General features: G+C 46.6%; 1 protein-coding gene across 1 annotated transcript in view; it reads right to left on the bottom strand.

The window, feature by feature from the left end:
- The window catches only part of LOC309857163 (uncharacterized protein), a gene marked incomplete at its 5' end in the record, with an annotated part of 102,949 nt that extends 99,971 nt beyond the window's left edge, over positions 1–2,978 (bottom strand). Inside the window, 2 exons of the mRNA XM_082749989.1 lie at positions 2,162–2,408; positions 2,837–2,978. Of these exons, the coding sequence (XP_082606115.1) occupies positions 2,162–2,408; positions 2,837–2,978 (389 nt within the window). The remainder of the gene's footprint in view (positions 1–2,161; positions 2,409–2,836) is intronic.
- Positions 2,979–17,222: the final 14,244 nt, after the last annotated feature.

Below are 17,222 nucleotides of genomic sequence, written 5' to 3'. Positions count from 1 at the left end.
CCTATATACACAAGTATATGCATACATAAGCACATATGTATGTATATATATATATATATATATATATATATATATATATGTATACACAATGGAATAATGTTATTTTAAAATTTATTTCTTATTTATTTTCAGCATAACAATATTCATTATTTTTGCACCACACCCAGTGCTCCATGCAATCCATGCGCTCTCTAAAACCCACCACCTGGTTCCCCCAACCTCCCACCCTCCCCGCCCCTTCAAACCCCTCAGATTGTTTTTCAAAGTCTATAGGCTCTCATGGTTCAACTCCCTTCCAATTTCCCCCAACTCCCTTCTCCTCTCTATCTCCCCATGTCCTGCATGCTATTTGTTATGCTCCACAAATAAGTGAAACCATATGATAATTGACTCTCTCTGCTTGACTTATTTCACTCAGCATAATCTCTTCCAGTCCCTTCCATGTTGCTACAAAAGTTGGGTATTCGTCCTTTCTGATGGAGGCATAATACTCCATAGTGTATATGGACCACATCTTCCTTATCCATTCGCCCGTTGAAGGGCATCTTGGTTCTTTCCACAGTTTGGCGACCGTGGTCATTGCTGCTATAAACATTGGGGTACAGATGGCCCTTCTTTTCACTCCATCTGTACCTTTAGGGTAAATACCCAGGAGTGCAATGTCAGGGTCAAAGGGAAGTTCTATTTTTAATGTCTTGAGGTATCTCCACACTGTTCTCCAAAGAGGCTGCACCAACTTGCATTCCCACCAACAGCGGAAGAGGGTTCCTATTTCTCCACATCCCCTCCAATACATTTTGTTTCCTGTCTTGCTAATTTTGGCCATTCTAACTGGTGTAAGGTGATATCTCAATGTGGTTTTAATTTGAATCTCCCTGAGGGCTAGTGATGATGAACATTTTTTCATGTGTCTGATGGCCATTTATATGTCTTCTTTGGACATGTGTCTGCTTTGCACCCAACACGAAATACACACAACCAAAACCACACATCAACCACCCGAAAATGGAAAAAAGCCATCCTCAACAAGTTGGAAAGAGGACCTCAAGGATAGCCCTCCACTCCCTCCCACACCTTAAGCAACACAAGTCCTTCCACCAAAGCTAACCCGGATCTTCAAGTACCTGGTAGAGGTGCCTTCCCTCACATGGCAGATGCTGCCTATCAAGGCTTCAGCTCAGCTTCTGAAGGTGCAGATGCTCTAACCCCAAAAATCTTTCTCTGCAGCATGTTCCCTGGTCTTTCTGGCCTTCTGAGGAGTGAGGAGTGGGGGAAAGGGAAGGGAAGAGACAGGGGGATCCCGTTAAAAAGGAGGAGAAACAGCAAAACACAGGCACTGGTGAGCCCTCGCAATTTCCCAGGCATCCAGTGCTGCAAACTTGGTCCAGAGACTGACCACCCACCCACCTATTCCAGGGAAGGAAACAGGGACCAGGAGTGCACAGGGCGCCCCCATGTGCACCTCACAACCTCTGGGCCCAGACCATGCTGCCTCCCACAGGCAGCAGAGATGGCAGAGGCCTGAGAGAGGCCAAGGCAGGCATAGGGAGCAGTGGACTTGTGGACTGCAGCCTGGGGCTGGTGGGGGGGGGTGGGGGGGGGCAGGGGAGACACTGGCCAGATTTGGAGGGAGCATGTAGAGGCAGCCAGAGGCCTGTGGCGGGGAATGGGCCAGCTCCTTCCTTCTGCCCTCCCAGGCTGGTTCCCTCCCTTCCCCCCTACCTGGGTAAATCTCCCTTTGCCTGGGAGGAATGGCCATGGCGGTGGCAGCGGCGGAGGGCCACTGAGGAGGAGCTGCCAGGGCTGCTGCACTCAGAGCCGCCAGCCTCCAGCGGGAGCGAAGGCGTCCACTGCTGCCACAGCCTCCCCCAGCCCCGACAATCTCCATTTTAGCAGCGCGGGCCTCCCTCCGCCCTGGATAGCCAGGGAAACTTGTCGTCGCCAGCTCCCTCTAGCCCCCAGCCCTTCCTCCCCTCCCACCCTCTCAGCTAAGAGCAGGTACCTGGTTGGGCTCTCCTTATCGCACAAGGACAAGGGTGGGCTCTACCCCCGCACGCCCCCCTCCCAAAGCCCAAAGTGGCGCCACTGGAAGGAAAATGCCGTCCACGAAGTCCTCCCAAGCCGGCCCCCCTCCCTTCTCGGCGCCAGTCCTCAGCCCTACCTCTGCCCTTCCTCAGTTGCTGGCCCTCGAGCTCCCGCTGCGGCCGCTTGCGCAGCCCCCGCCATCTGCGTTGCTGCCATCTGCGTTGCTGCCATCTGCGCCGCAGCCGCCGCTTGAGTCGCCAACACCGCTTGTGCAGCTGACGCAGTCTGTGCCGACGCCGCTATGTGCTCCTCCGCTGCTACCGCCGCCGCCGCCGCTTGAGCCTTGGACGCCCAAGCGGTCGCCGCTTGTGCAGCCCAGCTGTCTGCGCCAGTGCTGCTTGCACCGCTAACACCGTCGTCTGTGTCGCCGCCCCTTCCGCCGCCACCACCGCCTGCGCCGCCGCCGATGCCGCTTGTTCCGTCGAAGCCACCACCGTCTGCACCGCCGCTTGCGCCGCCGAAGCCGCTGTCTACACCGTCGCTGCTACCGCCGCCGCTGAAGCCGCTGCCGTCTGCACCGTCGCCATTGTGCGCCGAGGCCGCTTGCACCGTTGACGCCGTCGTCGGAGCCGTTGCTGGTTCCGCCGCTGAAATCGTCTGCGCCGCCACCGACGCCGCTTGTGCCGCCGCTGAAGCCGCCGCCACTGCTATCCCCACCGACGCCGCCGCTTATGCCGCTGCCACCACCGCTTGAGTCCCGGACGCCTTCGGAGCCGAAGCCGCTTGTGCAGCTGAAGTCATCTGCCCCTACGCCCCTTGGCGACCTCGAGGCCACTGTCTGTGGCGCCACTGCTTCCGCCGCCGAGGCCGCCTGCGCCTCTGACGCTGCGGCTTCCGCCGCCGCCGCTTCCGCCGCCGCCACCGTCTGCGCCGCCAGCGGCGTCAGCCCCCATAGCGGCGATGGCGCAGCCGGGGCATCCGCGGCCTAAGCTGTGTCCGAGGCGGTGTAGAGGGCGTTGGCCGGAGAAGAGGCGGCGGCGTCGTCAAACAGGCGGGGACGGCTTTGGCGTCGGCGGCGCATGCGGCCTGGGCTGTACAAGCGGCGTCGGGATTCAAGTGGCGGCGGCGGCGGCGCAGGGGGCACAGACCGTAGCGGCGGCGGCGGCAGAGTCGGCGGCGGAGTCGGTAACAGCGGCGGTGCAGACGACTGCGTCGGCGGTTCAGGCGGCCTCGGGGCAGACAGCGGCGGCCGTGCAGAAGGCGGCGGCTTCGGCGGCGGCGGCAGAGTCGGTGGCGGCGGCGGTAGCAGCGGCGGTGCAGACAGCGGGGTCGACGGTGCAAGCGGGGCGGTGCAGAGGGCGGTGGCTGCCGCGGCACAGGCGGCATCGGCGGCGGCGCAGGCGGTGTCGGCGGCGGAAGCGGCGGAGGTGCAAGCGGCTTGGGCGCAGACAGCGTCCGCTACACAAGTGGCAACGGCTTAGGCGTCGAGGGCTCAAGAGGCGACGGCGGCGGCAGCATAAGCGGTGTTGGCGGCGGTAGCCGTGATGGTGCGGACAGGGGCGTTGGCAGCGCATGCGGCGGCGGAGCAGATGGAGGTGGCTTCCGCGGCGGCGGCCCAAACGGCGGTGGCGGCGGCGCAGGCGGAGTTGGCGGCGGCACAGACGACGGAGGGGCGGTGCAAGCGGCATTGGCGCAGACAGCTGGGCTGCACAAGCGGCAACCGCTTGGGCGTTTTCAGCTCCAGCAGCGGCAGCGGCGGCGTCGGCGGCGGTAGCAGCGGTGGAGCAGACAGCGGCCTCGGTGCAGACTGCGTCGGCTGCACAAGCGGTGTTGGCGACTCAAGCGGCGGCTGCGGCGCAGATGGCAGCTACGCAGATGGCGGCGGCGGCTGAGCCGCGGCGGGGGCCGCGCAAGCGGCGGCAGCGGCAGCGACAGCGGCAGCTCCAGCGAGGGCCAGCAACTGAGGAAGGGCAGAGGTAGGGTTGAGGACTGGCGCCGAGAAGGGGGGGGGTCAGGTTTGGGAGGAATTCCTGGATGGCATTTCTCCTTGCAGTGGCGCCACTTTGGGCTTGGGGGGGGGGAGCGGGCGGGGGTAGAGCCCACCCTTGTCCTTGCGCGATAAGGAGAGCCCGACCAGGTACCTGCTCTGAGCTGAGAGGGTGGAAGCGGAGGGAGGGCTGGGGGCGAGAGGGGGCAGGGACGACCAGTCTCCGTGGCTACTCAGGGCCCAGGGAGGCGCGCGCTGCTAAAATGGAGATCATTGGGGCTGGGGGAGGCTGTGGTGTCAGCGGGCGCGGTCGCTCCCGCTAGGGGCTGGCGGCTCTGCTGCAGCAGACCTGGCGCCGGCTCCTCAGCGGCCCTCCACCGCTGCCACCGCCATGGCCATTCCTCCAAGGCAAAGGGAGATTTACCCAGTGAGGAGGGAGGGAGGGAGGGCGCCAGCCTGGGAGGGGAGAGAGAAGGAGCCGGCCGACTCCCCGCCACTGGCCTCTCGCTGCCTCTGCGTGCCCCGTCCAGATCCAGCCAGTCTCCTCTGCTGCCCCCGCCCCCAGCCCCATGCTGCAGTCCACAAGTCAGCCCGCTCCCCGCGCCCACCACGGCCTCTCTTGGGCCGCTGCCATCTCCCAAGCCTGTTTGAGGTAGCACAGTCTGGGCCCTGAGGTTGCGGGGTGCCCTTGGGGGCGCCCGGTGCACTCCCCATTTAGGTCCCTGAAAAGGGTGGGTGGGTGGTCTCCGAGCCAAGTTTGCAGCACTGGATGCCTGGGAAATTGCGAGGGCTCACCAGTGCCCGTGTTTTGCTGTTTCTCCTCCTTTTTAACTGGATCCCTGTCTCTTCCTTCCCCTTTCCCCCACTCCTCACTCCTCAGAAGGCCAGAAAGACCAGGGAACTTGCTGCAGAGAAAGGCTTTTGGGGTTAGAGCATCTGCACCTTCAGAAGCTGTGCTGAAGCCTTGATAGGCAGCCTCTGCCATGTGAGGGAAGGCACCGCCACCAGGTACCTGAAGATCTGGGTTAGCTTTGGTGGGTGGACTTTTGTTGCTTAAGGTGTGGGAGGGAGTGGAGGGCTCTCCTTGAGGTCCTCTTTCCAACTTGTTGAGGATGGCTTTTTTGTATTTGCAGGTGGTTGATGTGTGGTTTTGGTTGTGTGTATTTCTTGTTCGGTGCAAAGGGGTCCTATTCCCAGCATGACTTGAGGGAGGACATTTGTCCAAGTTTTTGTCTCATTTCTAACGGGCTGGATTGGTTTGACACTTGTATCCATTGGGTTATTGGTATGGATGGGCTCAAAAAGAGAGGAAGCAGGGATTTTTCTGTGGATTGGAGGAGTTTAGACGTTTTCTTTTGACCATGTGTAGAGTGGTTTTAATTTGCCTGTCCTGAATTACGTTTTCTTCTCCTGAGCGATTTGGTGGTGGAGGTACAGTTATGCTGGTTGTTGTGCTTTTCCTGTCTTGAGCAGCAAATGTCTGTTCCTTTCTTGTGTTTGAAGATAAATGTTGGGGTTGGATAAAGAAAATGTAATTTTTTGGAAAGCTGAACTGTCAGTTTGTGTTTGTTTGTTTTCTGATGATCACTGCAGTGGGGTGATGGGTGTCTTTCTAGACAGCGTTAAGGTACACATTTGTCTTTTTGGGCAGCACACAATCTCCTTTCTTTTTGGGCAAGGGATAGTTACTTCTGTAGGTTATTACTGTAGGTTTTGCCGTTTAGCTCATTGGGTTGGGGATAATGTAAAGTTGAGACCTTTGTGTAGAGGCTAGTCTGCTTTTCCTTAGTTGCCTGCCATTTTCTGAGGCTAGGCCAGCTAACTTGTCAGTGTATGCTGTTAGTTGCTGGGATGGGAGGTTTCAGTGACGTAGGTTCATCCTGTGCTTCAGTCAATGCTGAAGAAATTCCAAGATGAATAAAAACAATTTTGGTAGGGACGCCTGGGTGGCTCAGTGGGTTAAGCCACTGTTTTCGGCTCAGGTCATGATCCTGGGGTCCTGGGATGGAGTGCCCCATCGGGCTTCTGGGCTCGGCGGGGAGCCTGCCTCTCTCTCCACCTCTGCCTGCCTCTCTGCCTGCTTGTGTGCTTTCTCTCTCTCTTTATGACCAAAAAAAACCAAAGCCAAAACCAAAAACAAAACTATTTGGTAAATGGCAGCTGGGTGAGGAAGTTGTCAACACAAACTCAGTTCGTTAGAACTTCAGGTAATAGTGGATCCCTGGATGTGTCCTTTGCAGTCTGACCTGAAACATGTTTATTCTTTGGCTCTCAGTTTCTCTTTGGCTCTGTCACCTGGGCCTTTTTGGTTGTGTTGTCTTCCTCCCCATGGGGAAGTTCTTTTCTTCTTTTTAAGGGAAGGGGTTTTTTGTTTGTTTGTTTTTAAGGCTTATTTATTATCTTAAATATTCTTTTTTCCTTGAGAGAGTCTCTGTGGGGGCAGGGGAGGGCAGAGGGACAGAGAGAGAATGTCAAGTACACTCTGCACTGAGCCAGGAGCCAGACTGAGGGCTCCATCCCAGGACCCTGAGATCATGACCTGAGCCAGAGTCAGGAGCTGGATGCTTAGCCCGTGGAGCCACCCAGGCACCCCTTTAAGTAAACTTTTTGAACTGCAGCATATATACAGAGAAGTGCACAGATCATAAGCCAAAAGCTTGAGGAACCTCCACAAGGGGAACACACCATGTGACTTTACACCCAGGACCCCAGAGTCTGTGATAACCCTCTTGAGGGTCACTTCTGCCACGGTTCTTGACTGCCGTTGCTGGGGAGCTGTTGCGCATGTTCCTGAATTTGGTGTACGTGGAGTCATCCAGTTGGATGCACTCCTGGGCCTGCCTTATGGAGTGTCATCCGTGTTTGTGTGTGTGGTTGTGAGTTGACCAGTGCTGCTGTTTCATCCTCAGACTATTTTAGAGCTCCACTCTGCGTGTAGACCCTTAAACATTCTAGAAATAGGATAGCTCCTTGGTGCCTTTTTATTACCTGCATTAAAACAGGTAATTTTTTAATGAACAAAAGGTGTTCATTTGAACACAGGTGTCTTCTTTCAGCTGCAGTGTAAGGATCAAGCCTGGTGTGTGGAACGTTTCTACAGCCCATAAACGGAGAAAGCTTTTGCCTCCTTAGTTGTAGAGTTCTATCAGTCACTGCTCTTTCAAGTCATTGGTGAAGTGTATAGAAAATGCCTGCTTTCAGGGAACCGAACGGATGTTGAAAAGGTGAGACAAAAAGGTCTTCAGTGGTGGGAGTCGCATCCTTGGAATAAGTGAGTCCATGGGAGACATAGTTGGTCTGTGTGGGTATATGGGGAAAGGCTTTACTGAATCTGGGATTTATGATTCTTGGAGGTCGTTTGTTGGGCAGGCCAATACACGTTAGTTGTTTGTTCCCTCCTCCATCCTTTTTCAGCTCTTCCTTCACTTCAGAGGTCATCCACTCCTTTCCACTTCTCCACACAGGCTGGTAACTCCCATTTACTGTATAATAACCATCACCAGCCTTATGCGTCCAGGCCCAAGGCAGGCAAATCCAACTCTCTCTGCTTGGTCCACTGGCAGTTTTCATGCCTTTTCTTTTCTTTCTTTCTTAATTTTTTTTTTAAAGATTTTGCTCATGTATTTGACAGAGATCACAAGTAGACAGAGAGGCAGGCAGAGAGAGATAGAGGAGGAAGCAGGCTCCCCGCTGAGCAGAGAGCCTGATGTGGGACTAGATTCCAGGACCCTGGGATCATGCCCTGCACCGAAGGCAGAGGCTTTAACCCACTGAGCCACCCAGGTGCCCCCCTCGTTGCCTTTGAAATAAAGTCCAAATGCCAAGCATCACGAGGGGCTCCTGATTCAGTTCTTTTCTGTTCCTTTAAGATTTCTGCAAGCAGACTGCCACCAATCCCAATCTGCCCTTCACATATAGGGTTCTGTGTTTCCTGCCAACAGCTTTTGTCTTGGGCTTGGACCATGGGACCTCATTTCCATACCTTCACACCTTCTCTTGCTCTGGATTTTCTCTGAAATGCTTTCCCTTGCTTCTGTGTCCTGCCTCACTACCATTTGGACTCCTAGATGTCTCGGCAAGCCTTTTCATCAATCCAGTCAGGTGTAGGTCATCTTTGTAACACTCGAGTTGTATTTTTATTGGCTTACCTCACCCTCCAGATCGTGTACAATTCATTTAACACTTGAACAGAAGTTTTATTGGATCACCTATTACATTTTACCATTTTTGAGGGTAGGACCTTTTGAAAACAAAACAAAACAGAACAAAACAACCTAATGATTTTGAGGGGGGTGGGGACAGAGGGAGAGAGAAAGTTTTAAGCAGTCTTCATGCAGACTCTGAGCCCCACATGGGGCTCCGTCTGATGACCCTGAGATCCTGAGCGTCTGACCCTTAACTGATTTGAGTCCTGTCAAAGAAGAATTGTCAGTAAAGACACTGCAAGAAACCTGCAGTGTTAGTCAGAAATCAGGAATAGTGGAAATCATAAGGTAAACAAGGGAAATTTTAATTTTTCAACAGGATTAGATAATGCTCTCTTTTCCCTCCCTTTCTCAGTTTATCATAAGTCTCAGTTTATCATAAGTCTGCCACAATATTCGAGGTTTCAAGAAATAAAAATTCAGCTTAAAACGACCTTCAGTCAAAACCAAACCGTTCTGTGGTCTTGGGGTGCCTGGGTGGCTCAGTTGGTTAAGCATCTGCCTTTGGCTCACGACAGGATCCTGAGGTCCTGGGATTGAGCCCCACGTCGGATCGGGCTCCCTGCTCAGAAGGTCTTACTTGGAGGGAAATGGGGCACTTACCCAGGTGGATAGGAGGTAGCTACCGTAGTAACACCTGCTTGTAACCAGGTTAATACCCATGTGTTCACTTCGAATTTCAAACTTTAATAAGCATGAAGGTTGGAACTCGGTTTATCTGGTACTACCAAAGCCTCTTTTGAATTTTTATCCTGCGAAGGAGAAAGATTATCAGCACATTGGTCAAATTTTAAAAATAAGTGATGTATTTGTAGGGTATGTTCCTGTATCATTCCATATATTCCTGATTCTCCTTTCTTTTGGTTGTGAAGGTGGTAATACATGCTTGGATGGAATTAGGGGACAAAACAACATAAAGGTTACTTTTATTCTGCCCATGCAGAATTACTTTTATTTGACCAATTTATTTGTTTATTCCCTGGACCACAAATATTTGCATAATTATAGTTTTCCTGGTGCTGTTTAATATGCTAGTTCATTGAATTTTGAACGTGCTATAGGTTGTAGTTCCATGTAGAAATGGGGGTATCAGGCAGTGTGTGATTCAAAACTAATTGAGTCTCTGATTTGAAAGACATCAGTTCTTTTTTTTTTTTTTTTTTTTTTTTTTTAATTTTTTATTTTTTTATAAACATATATTTTTATCCCCAGGGGTACAGGTCTGTGAATCACCAGGTTTACACACTTCACAGCACTCACCAAAGCACATACCCTCCTCAATGTCCATAATCCCACCCCCTTCTCCCAATCCCCCTCCCCCCAGCAACCCTCAGTTTGTTTTGTGAGATTAAGAGTCACTTATGGTTTGTCTCCCTCCCAATCCCATCTTGTTTCATTTATTCTTCTTCTACCCACTTAAGCCCTCATGTTGCATCACCACTTCCTCATATCAAGGAGATCATATGATAGCTGTTTGAGCCAAGTTTGATAGTCAGTAACTAACCTTTCAGAAGAATGTTGTCCAAAGAATATGAATAGGTAGTTAAAGAATGACAAATTAAGTCCAGAAACACGAGAAATATATAACGTCTATTACTTCAATACAAAACAATCTTTTTGGGAAGTCCAATTTTAAAGACTACAAAATTGTTGGTGCATCTAGTAAGAAGTGGACATTGTAACAGCCTTGGTGGCTAAGATAAGCTGCTTTACATTTTCTGAAGGCCAGTTGGTAGCAATTCCTTTAAAAATATTTGTAGCTTGTGACCCAGCATTTGCACTAGGAATTAGTGTTCTCTGCATATGCATTTTCTGTGTAAATTTATTTGTTACATCGTTATTACAACAAAAAATATCTTCCTAGCCAATATACTCATTAAATGTTGGTAGTATGCTTCATGAGGGGCAGGTCTTTTGCTAAGACCACAAGGGTCTGTGGCCCAAAATGTATAGTTTTATAGTAATTCTTGCTGCAAGTTAAAAACAAACAAACAAAACAGTCTACATAGAGGTCAGGGAATTGATACAAAACTGTGTAATAGTGACAAATATTTTGCAGGTCTTAAAAATGTCAGCTTTACTTTTCGTATGGTAAAACTGGAAATAACCCAAATGTCCTTCAGTACAAGAGTGGCACATCCATACCAGATGGAATACTTCTCAGCAATTAAGAAGGAACAAGCTCTGGATGCATGCAACAACTAGTGTGGATTTCAAGGGCATGATGCTGAGTGAAAAAAAGCCAGTCTGTACAGTTCACACACTGTAGGCAGCCATTCACTTTTTTGTTATCACAAAGTTAGATTAGCAGTCACCAAAGGGTTAGGGCTGGTGAGGTTGGGGGTGGAGTGGGTGGTTGTGACTGGAAAGGGTTACTGAGAGGGAACGTTTTTGTGTTGATGAAATCTGATCTTGATTGTGGTGGTTGTTACCTGAATCTACACTTGTGATAAGGTGACCTAAAATGGTACACATGTGTTCCAATGTCAGTTTCCTGGTTTTGATGTACTGTAATCCAGAGGATGCAACCCTGTCTGGGAAATGAGGTGCAAATTATATGGGACTTGATACTTTTTTTGCAACACCCTGTGGCTCTGTAGTTATTTCAAAGTAAAATGTGAAGTTTTAGAAAGAATATATAATAAAAGGAAGTGTTCACAGTATTAGAATAAAACAAGTTCCAAAGTGATAAAACATATGATCCCACTTTAATATTTCATATCACTTAATACATTTACCTGGAAGTAATGAGTGATCCAAATATTCTGAGCAGTAGCATGGTGGATTCTTTTGGATTCTTTTGTGAATGTGTGTATGCTTCTCCATAATGTCCATAGTTTAGATGAGCTGGTATCACTCTTGTTGTTTGAAAAACAGTATTCATAATAAGTTCCAAAAATCCAATTCTGGAATGTTGAAATTTAAATAACAGTTACATTGAGATTGTAAAGTTTTGTTTATATTGGTTGCACCAAGTTAGCATTTAAATAGCTCTTAGCTGAGATTGGAGAGTATATTTATCCTCTAAAACGTGTTGTGTATGTAAATGTAAAGCTCTTTTTTGCTCTTGGTATTACAAATGTCCTGTTTGATGTTCTGACTCCCCAGTGTTGTCCAATGTAAGTATATACATTGCAGGCCACATGAAATTTCAAGCTTCATTAACCACAGTGAGAAAGTAAAAAGCAGGCGAAATGATTATTTTTAAAGATTCTATTTATTTTTTGTCAGAGAGCAAGAGGGAGGGCAGCAGGGGCGGCGCAGAGAAGGGGCTTTGCTAATTTCCAAAGCGGGAAATGAGCTCCCAGAGGACTCAGAAGGGAGGGGGTGAGGGCTTGTGTGGGGCGCCCGAAGCAGGGTCTTTGCTAATGGAGGAGGTGGGAAGTGAGCTCGCGGAGGATGTTGTGGAGAGTCTGGGAGGAGGTGGAGGGGCTGGCGGAGGAAGGGTGCGCATCGCCAGGGTGCTGTGCTCGGCCCAATCGGGACTGCAGGATCCACCTGACTCGTGCCCGTGTGCTCCTGCGTGAGGCCGCGCTGTCCCGCTCCTGCTGTCTGCTGCCCCTCCCCACCCCAAGGCTTCTCCGGACCACCCTCTGCGCACAGGTAAAGTGACACCGCGGCGGGCCCTCACCTGGAGCAGAAATTGCACGATGCGACCTGGTGGCGGGGAGGGGGGTTTTTGAGGCCCAGCCACCCGCGAACCCCAGGGCACCGGGACCACCCCAGACGCTGCGCCCAACCTGGGTCTGCATGGGGTCGTCTGGGGACAGCGCCTTGCAAGGTGCCCCCCGCCAGCGGGCGCGCTAGCCCCCATCGTTCGACCACCTTCCCTCCCCCGCCGTGGCCCCGCTGCTTTTGTTCTGGACTTGGGATCCCAGGTGGAAACTAGTCCCTCAGACCTCCCTGGCAGCAAGGAGGGCAGGGAGGGATTCTTGGTTTTCTGCCCTGGCTCTTCCTCTCTCCCCATTCACAAGCCTTCTGGCTTCCCTTTCCTCTCCTCATTGTCAGTTTTATTAAATGGTTTTCTTCTGCATGTTGACCCGAAGAGCTATTTCATGAATGAATATACAGGAAACTGATTCGGAGCCCACCTGTGAGAGCCCACCTGTAGAGGCCTTTCATTAGAATGCTCTCTGGTTCTAGCCTCAGTTCAGAATACTGCATGTACCTGAGGACCGAGTCCAGATGTTTCTTTCATTTCTGATTTGAATTTGAAATCCTCCTCAGACTTCAGCTTCCAGGATTTCTCCAGTCCTTGCTCTCCCACGGTCTTGGTGGCGATCCGCCATGAGTGTAGATAGAGGTGTGTTTTGTTATGTTAATGAAGTGACCTTCAGACCTCACTCAAGGCAAGGGCTGTTTGCCTGAAGGACCAACCACTTGGTGAAAGCCTTCATAACTTTTTGCCCAACATGCCTCCCCTTCCTCCCAATTCAGGATTATCTGGGGAGGGAAGAGGAGCTGGAGATTAGATCAGCAAATGACAATGATTTAGTCAGTCATGACTATGTCATGAAGCCTCCACAGAAAACCTGAAAGGACTGGGTCCAGAAAGCTTTTAGTTTGTTAAATGTATGAAAAGGCAGGAAGAGTGGCAGTCTTACAGAAGGTAATAGAAGCTCTGTGCCCATTCTCCATACCTTGCCCTGTGCACTTCTTTATCTATCTATTGATTTAAATCTTCTACTATATCTTTTAATAATCTGGCAAACATGAAGTAAGTATTTTTCTGAGTTTTGTGAGTCCCTGTAGCAAATTAAAAGAACGTAAGAAGTAGGCCACTGGGACCTCCAACCTGTAGTTGCTCAGTCACAAGCACAGGTAATAACCTGGGGCCTACAGTGAAACTGGCATCTGAGATGGGGTTGGAGATAGTCTTGGAGGACTGATCCCTTAACTGATGTAATCTTACGCTATGTTCAGGTAGATAGTGTCAGAATTTAGTTGAATTCTTGGAGATCCTGCTGTTGTCTGAAAATTATTTGGCATTGTTGGTATGATGTCCTAAAACCCGAAAAGATATAGCTACCTCAAAATAAGAATAAGGTTGACAGCTTATATAAAATAAGTGAGTATATCAGGGATTTAAAATATACCCAATAAATAATGTAAGGAAATAAGGAAAGATTTTGAAATAAAAACAAGAATAAGAACCTAGTGGTACTAATAGATTAAATATATGTAATCTAGTTGAATTAAGAATACAATGGATAGAATACGTAATGGATTCAATAGAGATAAGAAGTCACTTAAGGATATAGTCATCTGGATACCAGCAAAGTATTAAAATTATCAATATAAAAGAGGTGTAAGATGTAGGTGATGTGTGTGGAACAAAAGCTAGAGAAAAAATTAGATTTCCTTACTACTCATAGCCTGTTGACAAGTCCTTGAAGTTCCTCTGGGGACTCAGCTGCTTCCATGTGGACACATCCACTCAGGGCAAAAAGCATTCTTAGTCCACCCCACCAGGATACTGAAAATCTACTTTCACAGGTAAAAATTACTTTGGAAACTTCTTTGTCTCTACTCCCCACCGCTGCCCTCAAGATATACATTGGCAATCATCTCCCAAGCATATACCCACTGATACACATCAGAAGAGTCTCTTCCCTGAGTTTGTACTAAATAGTAATAAATGACCATTCCCTAACAATAGCTAGCCCCCTCAAGGTCCTGGAAACCTTGTTTATAAAATACCTTGGAGGCTTGTGCTATCCCTAACCTCTTCCCAAATTGAAAGTATATAATCAGCCACTCTTCATAACCCTCTCTCTCTACTCCAAATAAATAAATAAATATTTTTTAAATAAAATAAAATAAATGACTTTTTTCAAATGAAAGAAGAAAACGGAAAGAAATATTTGAATATTAATGAACATCTATTTCTCAAGCATACAATAGTCAAGACACTGGATTAAAACTTACATACAAGAAATGAAAGAAAATATTCATAACTATAGTTGACTCTATGAATCCCAAACTAGGGCATACATACCAAAGACAAAAAAAAAATCGTAAGTGTTAGAGAGAAAAAAAATAATTCATTAATAAAGAAACAAGAATCAGACTGACAGAAATTTTTTAAATAACATCAGATATAAAAAAGAATGAAGTAATAGCTTTATTATCTTGAAAAAAATAATCACAAATGTAAACATTCAGATCCTTATAAAATTTCATTGGAATAGGAAGGCATAATAAAAAAAAATATTTTCAGGAATACAGACCACAGATAATTTGCCTTAATTTGTGTAGGCAGCACTTAAATACTAATATTATTTTAACAGTTAAAATGTACTCTATGACCTATGGGGTGGGGGAAAAGAGGATGACCAAGTCATCTTGAAATAATTCAGTTTTATGAAAAAAGTAAAAAGATCGAAAAAAAGACTTGAAGAAAAGAGAGATAAAACATATGCATAATAAAAATAAATAAATAAATAAACAACTGGAGTGCCTGGGTGACTGAGTCGGTTCAAGTGTCTGCCTTCAGCTCAGGTGATGATCCCAGGGTCCTGGTATTGAGCCCTGCATCAGGCTCCCTGCTCAGTGGAGAGTCTGCTTCTCCCTCCCATTGAGAAAAAAAATTTGACTTATGTATTTGAGAGAGATAATCTTTAAATTTTACCTATTTATTTGAGAGAGAGTGAGAAAAGGAAAACATGCACACAGCAGGGGGAATAACAGAGGGAGAGGGAGAAACACCCCACTGAGCAGGGAACTCCCTGCGGGGCTCTATCCCAGGACCCGGGTATTATGACCTGAGCTATAGGTAGACACTTAACTGACTGAGCCACTCAGGTACCCCAATGAATACAATCTTTAAAAATAATAATAATAATAATAATAATAATAAATAATATTTCAGATAGTATGATTTTTTTAATGTAAGACTTGGTATAAAAACAGGATGACATACTTGTCTAATTATAGCAAAAGACTTTGATAAGTTTAGATGCAGTAGTACATAAAAAATTTAACTTCTTTCATTAACTGATAATTTAATTAGATTAAATTAAGAGACATCAAAATTTAGAGAATCTAATACATCTATTAATAAATGTAGCCATCCTGACCCCAAAACAATAGTCTTCAGTAAGTATATAAGCATAAGTTGAACATTTACACAAAAAGGCCATTATTTAGGCCAGAAGTATATGCCAATAAATTCCTAGAGTTAAATATCAGGCTATATTTTCCAAGAATAAGGCAATAAAATTAGAAAACAATGACCAAAATATTAAATTCATATAATTGGAAGTTAACTTCATACCTAAAAAGAAATAATACAGCTAATTCAGAAATTTTTAGAATTACAGTACTTTGGTAATATCAACTCTCAAAATGAGTAACGGACAGGTGGGGCTAGGGAGGAAGAGATCCATAGGGAACTTTGTGAACAGGCTCTCAGAAATCCCCAAAATGTGGTGTGGGAAAACCAGAGTAAAGAGATAAATTGGACCACCCTACCCCAGGGAAGAGCACCCTGATCTAAGCATGTGGGATGGAGGACCACCCTGCCCTAGGTGTATGGAGTGGGTCATGAGGGGTGGGTGTCTCTATGATAAACACCTGTAACCAAAAAAGAATAATCAGACCCTAAAAAGGAAGTAAGCCTTTGCAGCAGTTATTGATAGAGATGTTAAAAGGATTAAAGTTGCCTGGTTACCTTTTTATAAAAAATAAACCCTGAAGGCACTCATTGTTAACTGTGTGGGGACCCCTCTTAGTTGTGAGAGCTTTTTCTATATATTCACTTGATAACTTCTGTCACTTACTCACTCTCCATTGCCCACGAGATTCCTTCTTTGACTCCAAGAGACAAGAACCTAGCTCTCCCACATCATTCCCTAGAGTTAAGTATCAGGCTATATTTTCCAATGATAAGGCAATAAAACTAGAATAGAATGACCAAAATATTAAGTCCATGTAACTGGAAGTTAACTTTATACCTAAAAAGAAATAATACAGCTAATTCAGAAATATTTAGAATTACTCTACTATGGTAATATCATTTGTGAAAATAAGTGACAATAATTAAAGGTATGAAGGAAATCTAAAGGTTTAATTGTATTAATTCAAAAGAAAAACAAAACAATACAACAAAAACAACAAAGCATAAAACAACAAAACAAAACAAAAAGAATATAAAGGCAAAGCCTAAGAATGACAGCAATAATAACAAAATATTATAGAAACAAACAAATTTTTGGAATAGATTAATAAGAAAGATTTGACCAATGAGTACTGGTCAGGAATACTCAGAGATGATGAAGATAAAATAAAATACTAACTGAAATGTATAAAAACTAAATTATAGACCTAAGAGACTAATTAAAAATGCTTCTAGAAAAAGAGTCTAATTTGAAGACAATAAAATTAATAGCACCATAGAGAAAACTGTATTTGTGACATAGGGGATCAATTAGAGATGATAAAGTATTTCCTTAAATATCAAAGATAACAATTAGACTCAGTGGCTCAGTCAGCTAAGCCTCTGCCTTCACCTCAGATCATGATCCCAAGGCCCTGAGACTGAGCTTGACTCCCTGCTTGGTGGGGAACCTGCTTCTTCTTTTCCCTCTCCTTCTGCAGCTTCCCCTGCTTGTGCTTGTTCTCTCTCTCTCTCTCACTCTCTCTCTCAATAAATAAAATTTTAAAAGTTAAAAAAAATTAAGAAATAAGCATCAAAGATTAATCCATAAGGTAAAAATATTTATTAAAGTGATTAATTAATTTATATTAAAATTAAATATTTCCTTGCAATTAAGTGCAGTGTGGAGAAAAAGTTAATAGACAACATTTTAAAAAATAAGTTGAAAGGGGAACAATATGCCATAATACATGTATCAATGTTTTTCATAGAAGTTTAGTATAAAAAATAAACATTTTAAATAATTTATTTGGAAATTGATATCACATATCTGAAAAACTTGGACATAGGAATGAACAATAACTTAAAATATTTAAAACTGACAAGGAATTATTAGATTTAGGCTCCA

This window comes from Mustela nivalis (assembly GCF_964662115.1).
Source record: "Mustela nivalis genome assembly, contig: HAP1_SCAFFOLD_448, whole genome shotgun sequence".
NCBI lineage: Eukaryota > Metazoa > Chordata > Mammalia > Carnivora > Mustelidae > Mustela > Mustela nivalis.
This window is presented reverse-complemented; position numbering and strand designations above follow the sequence as displayed.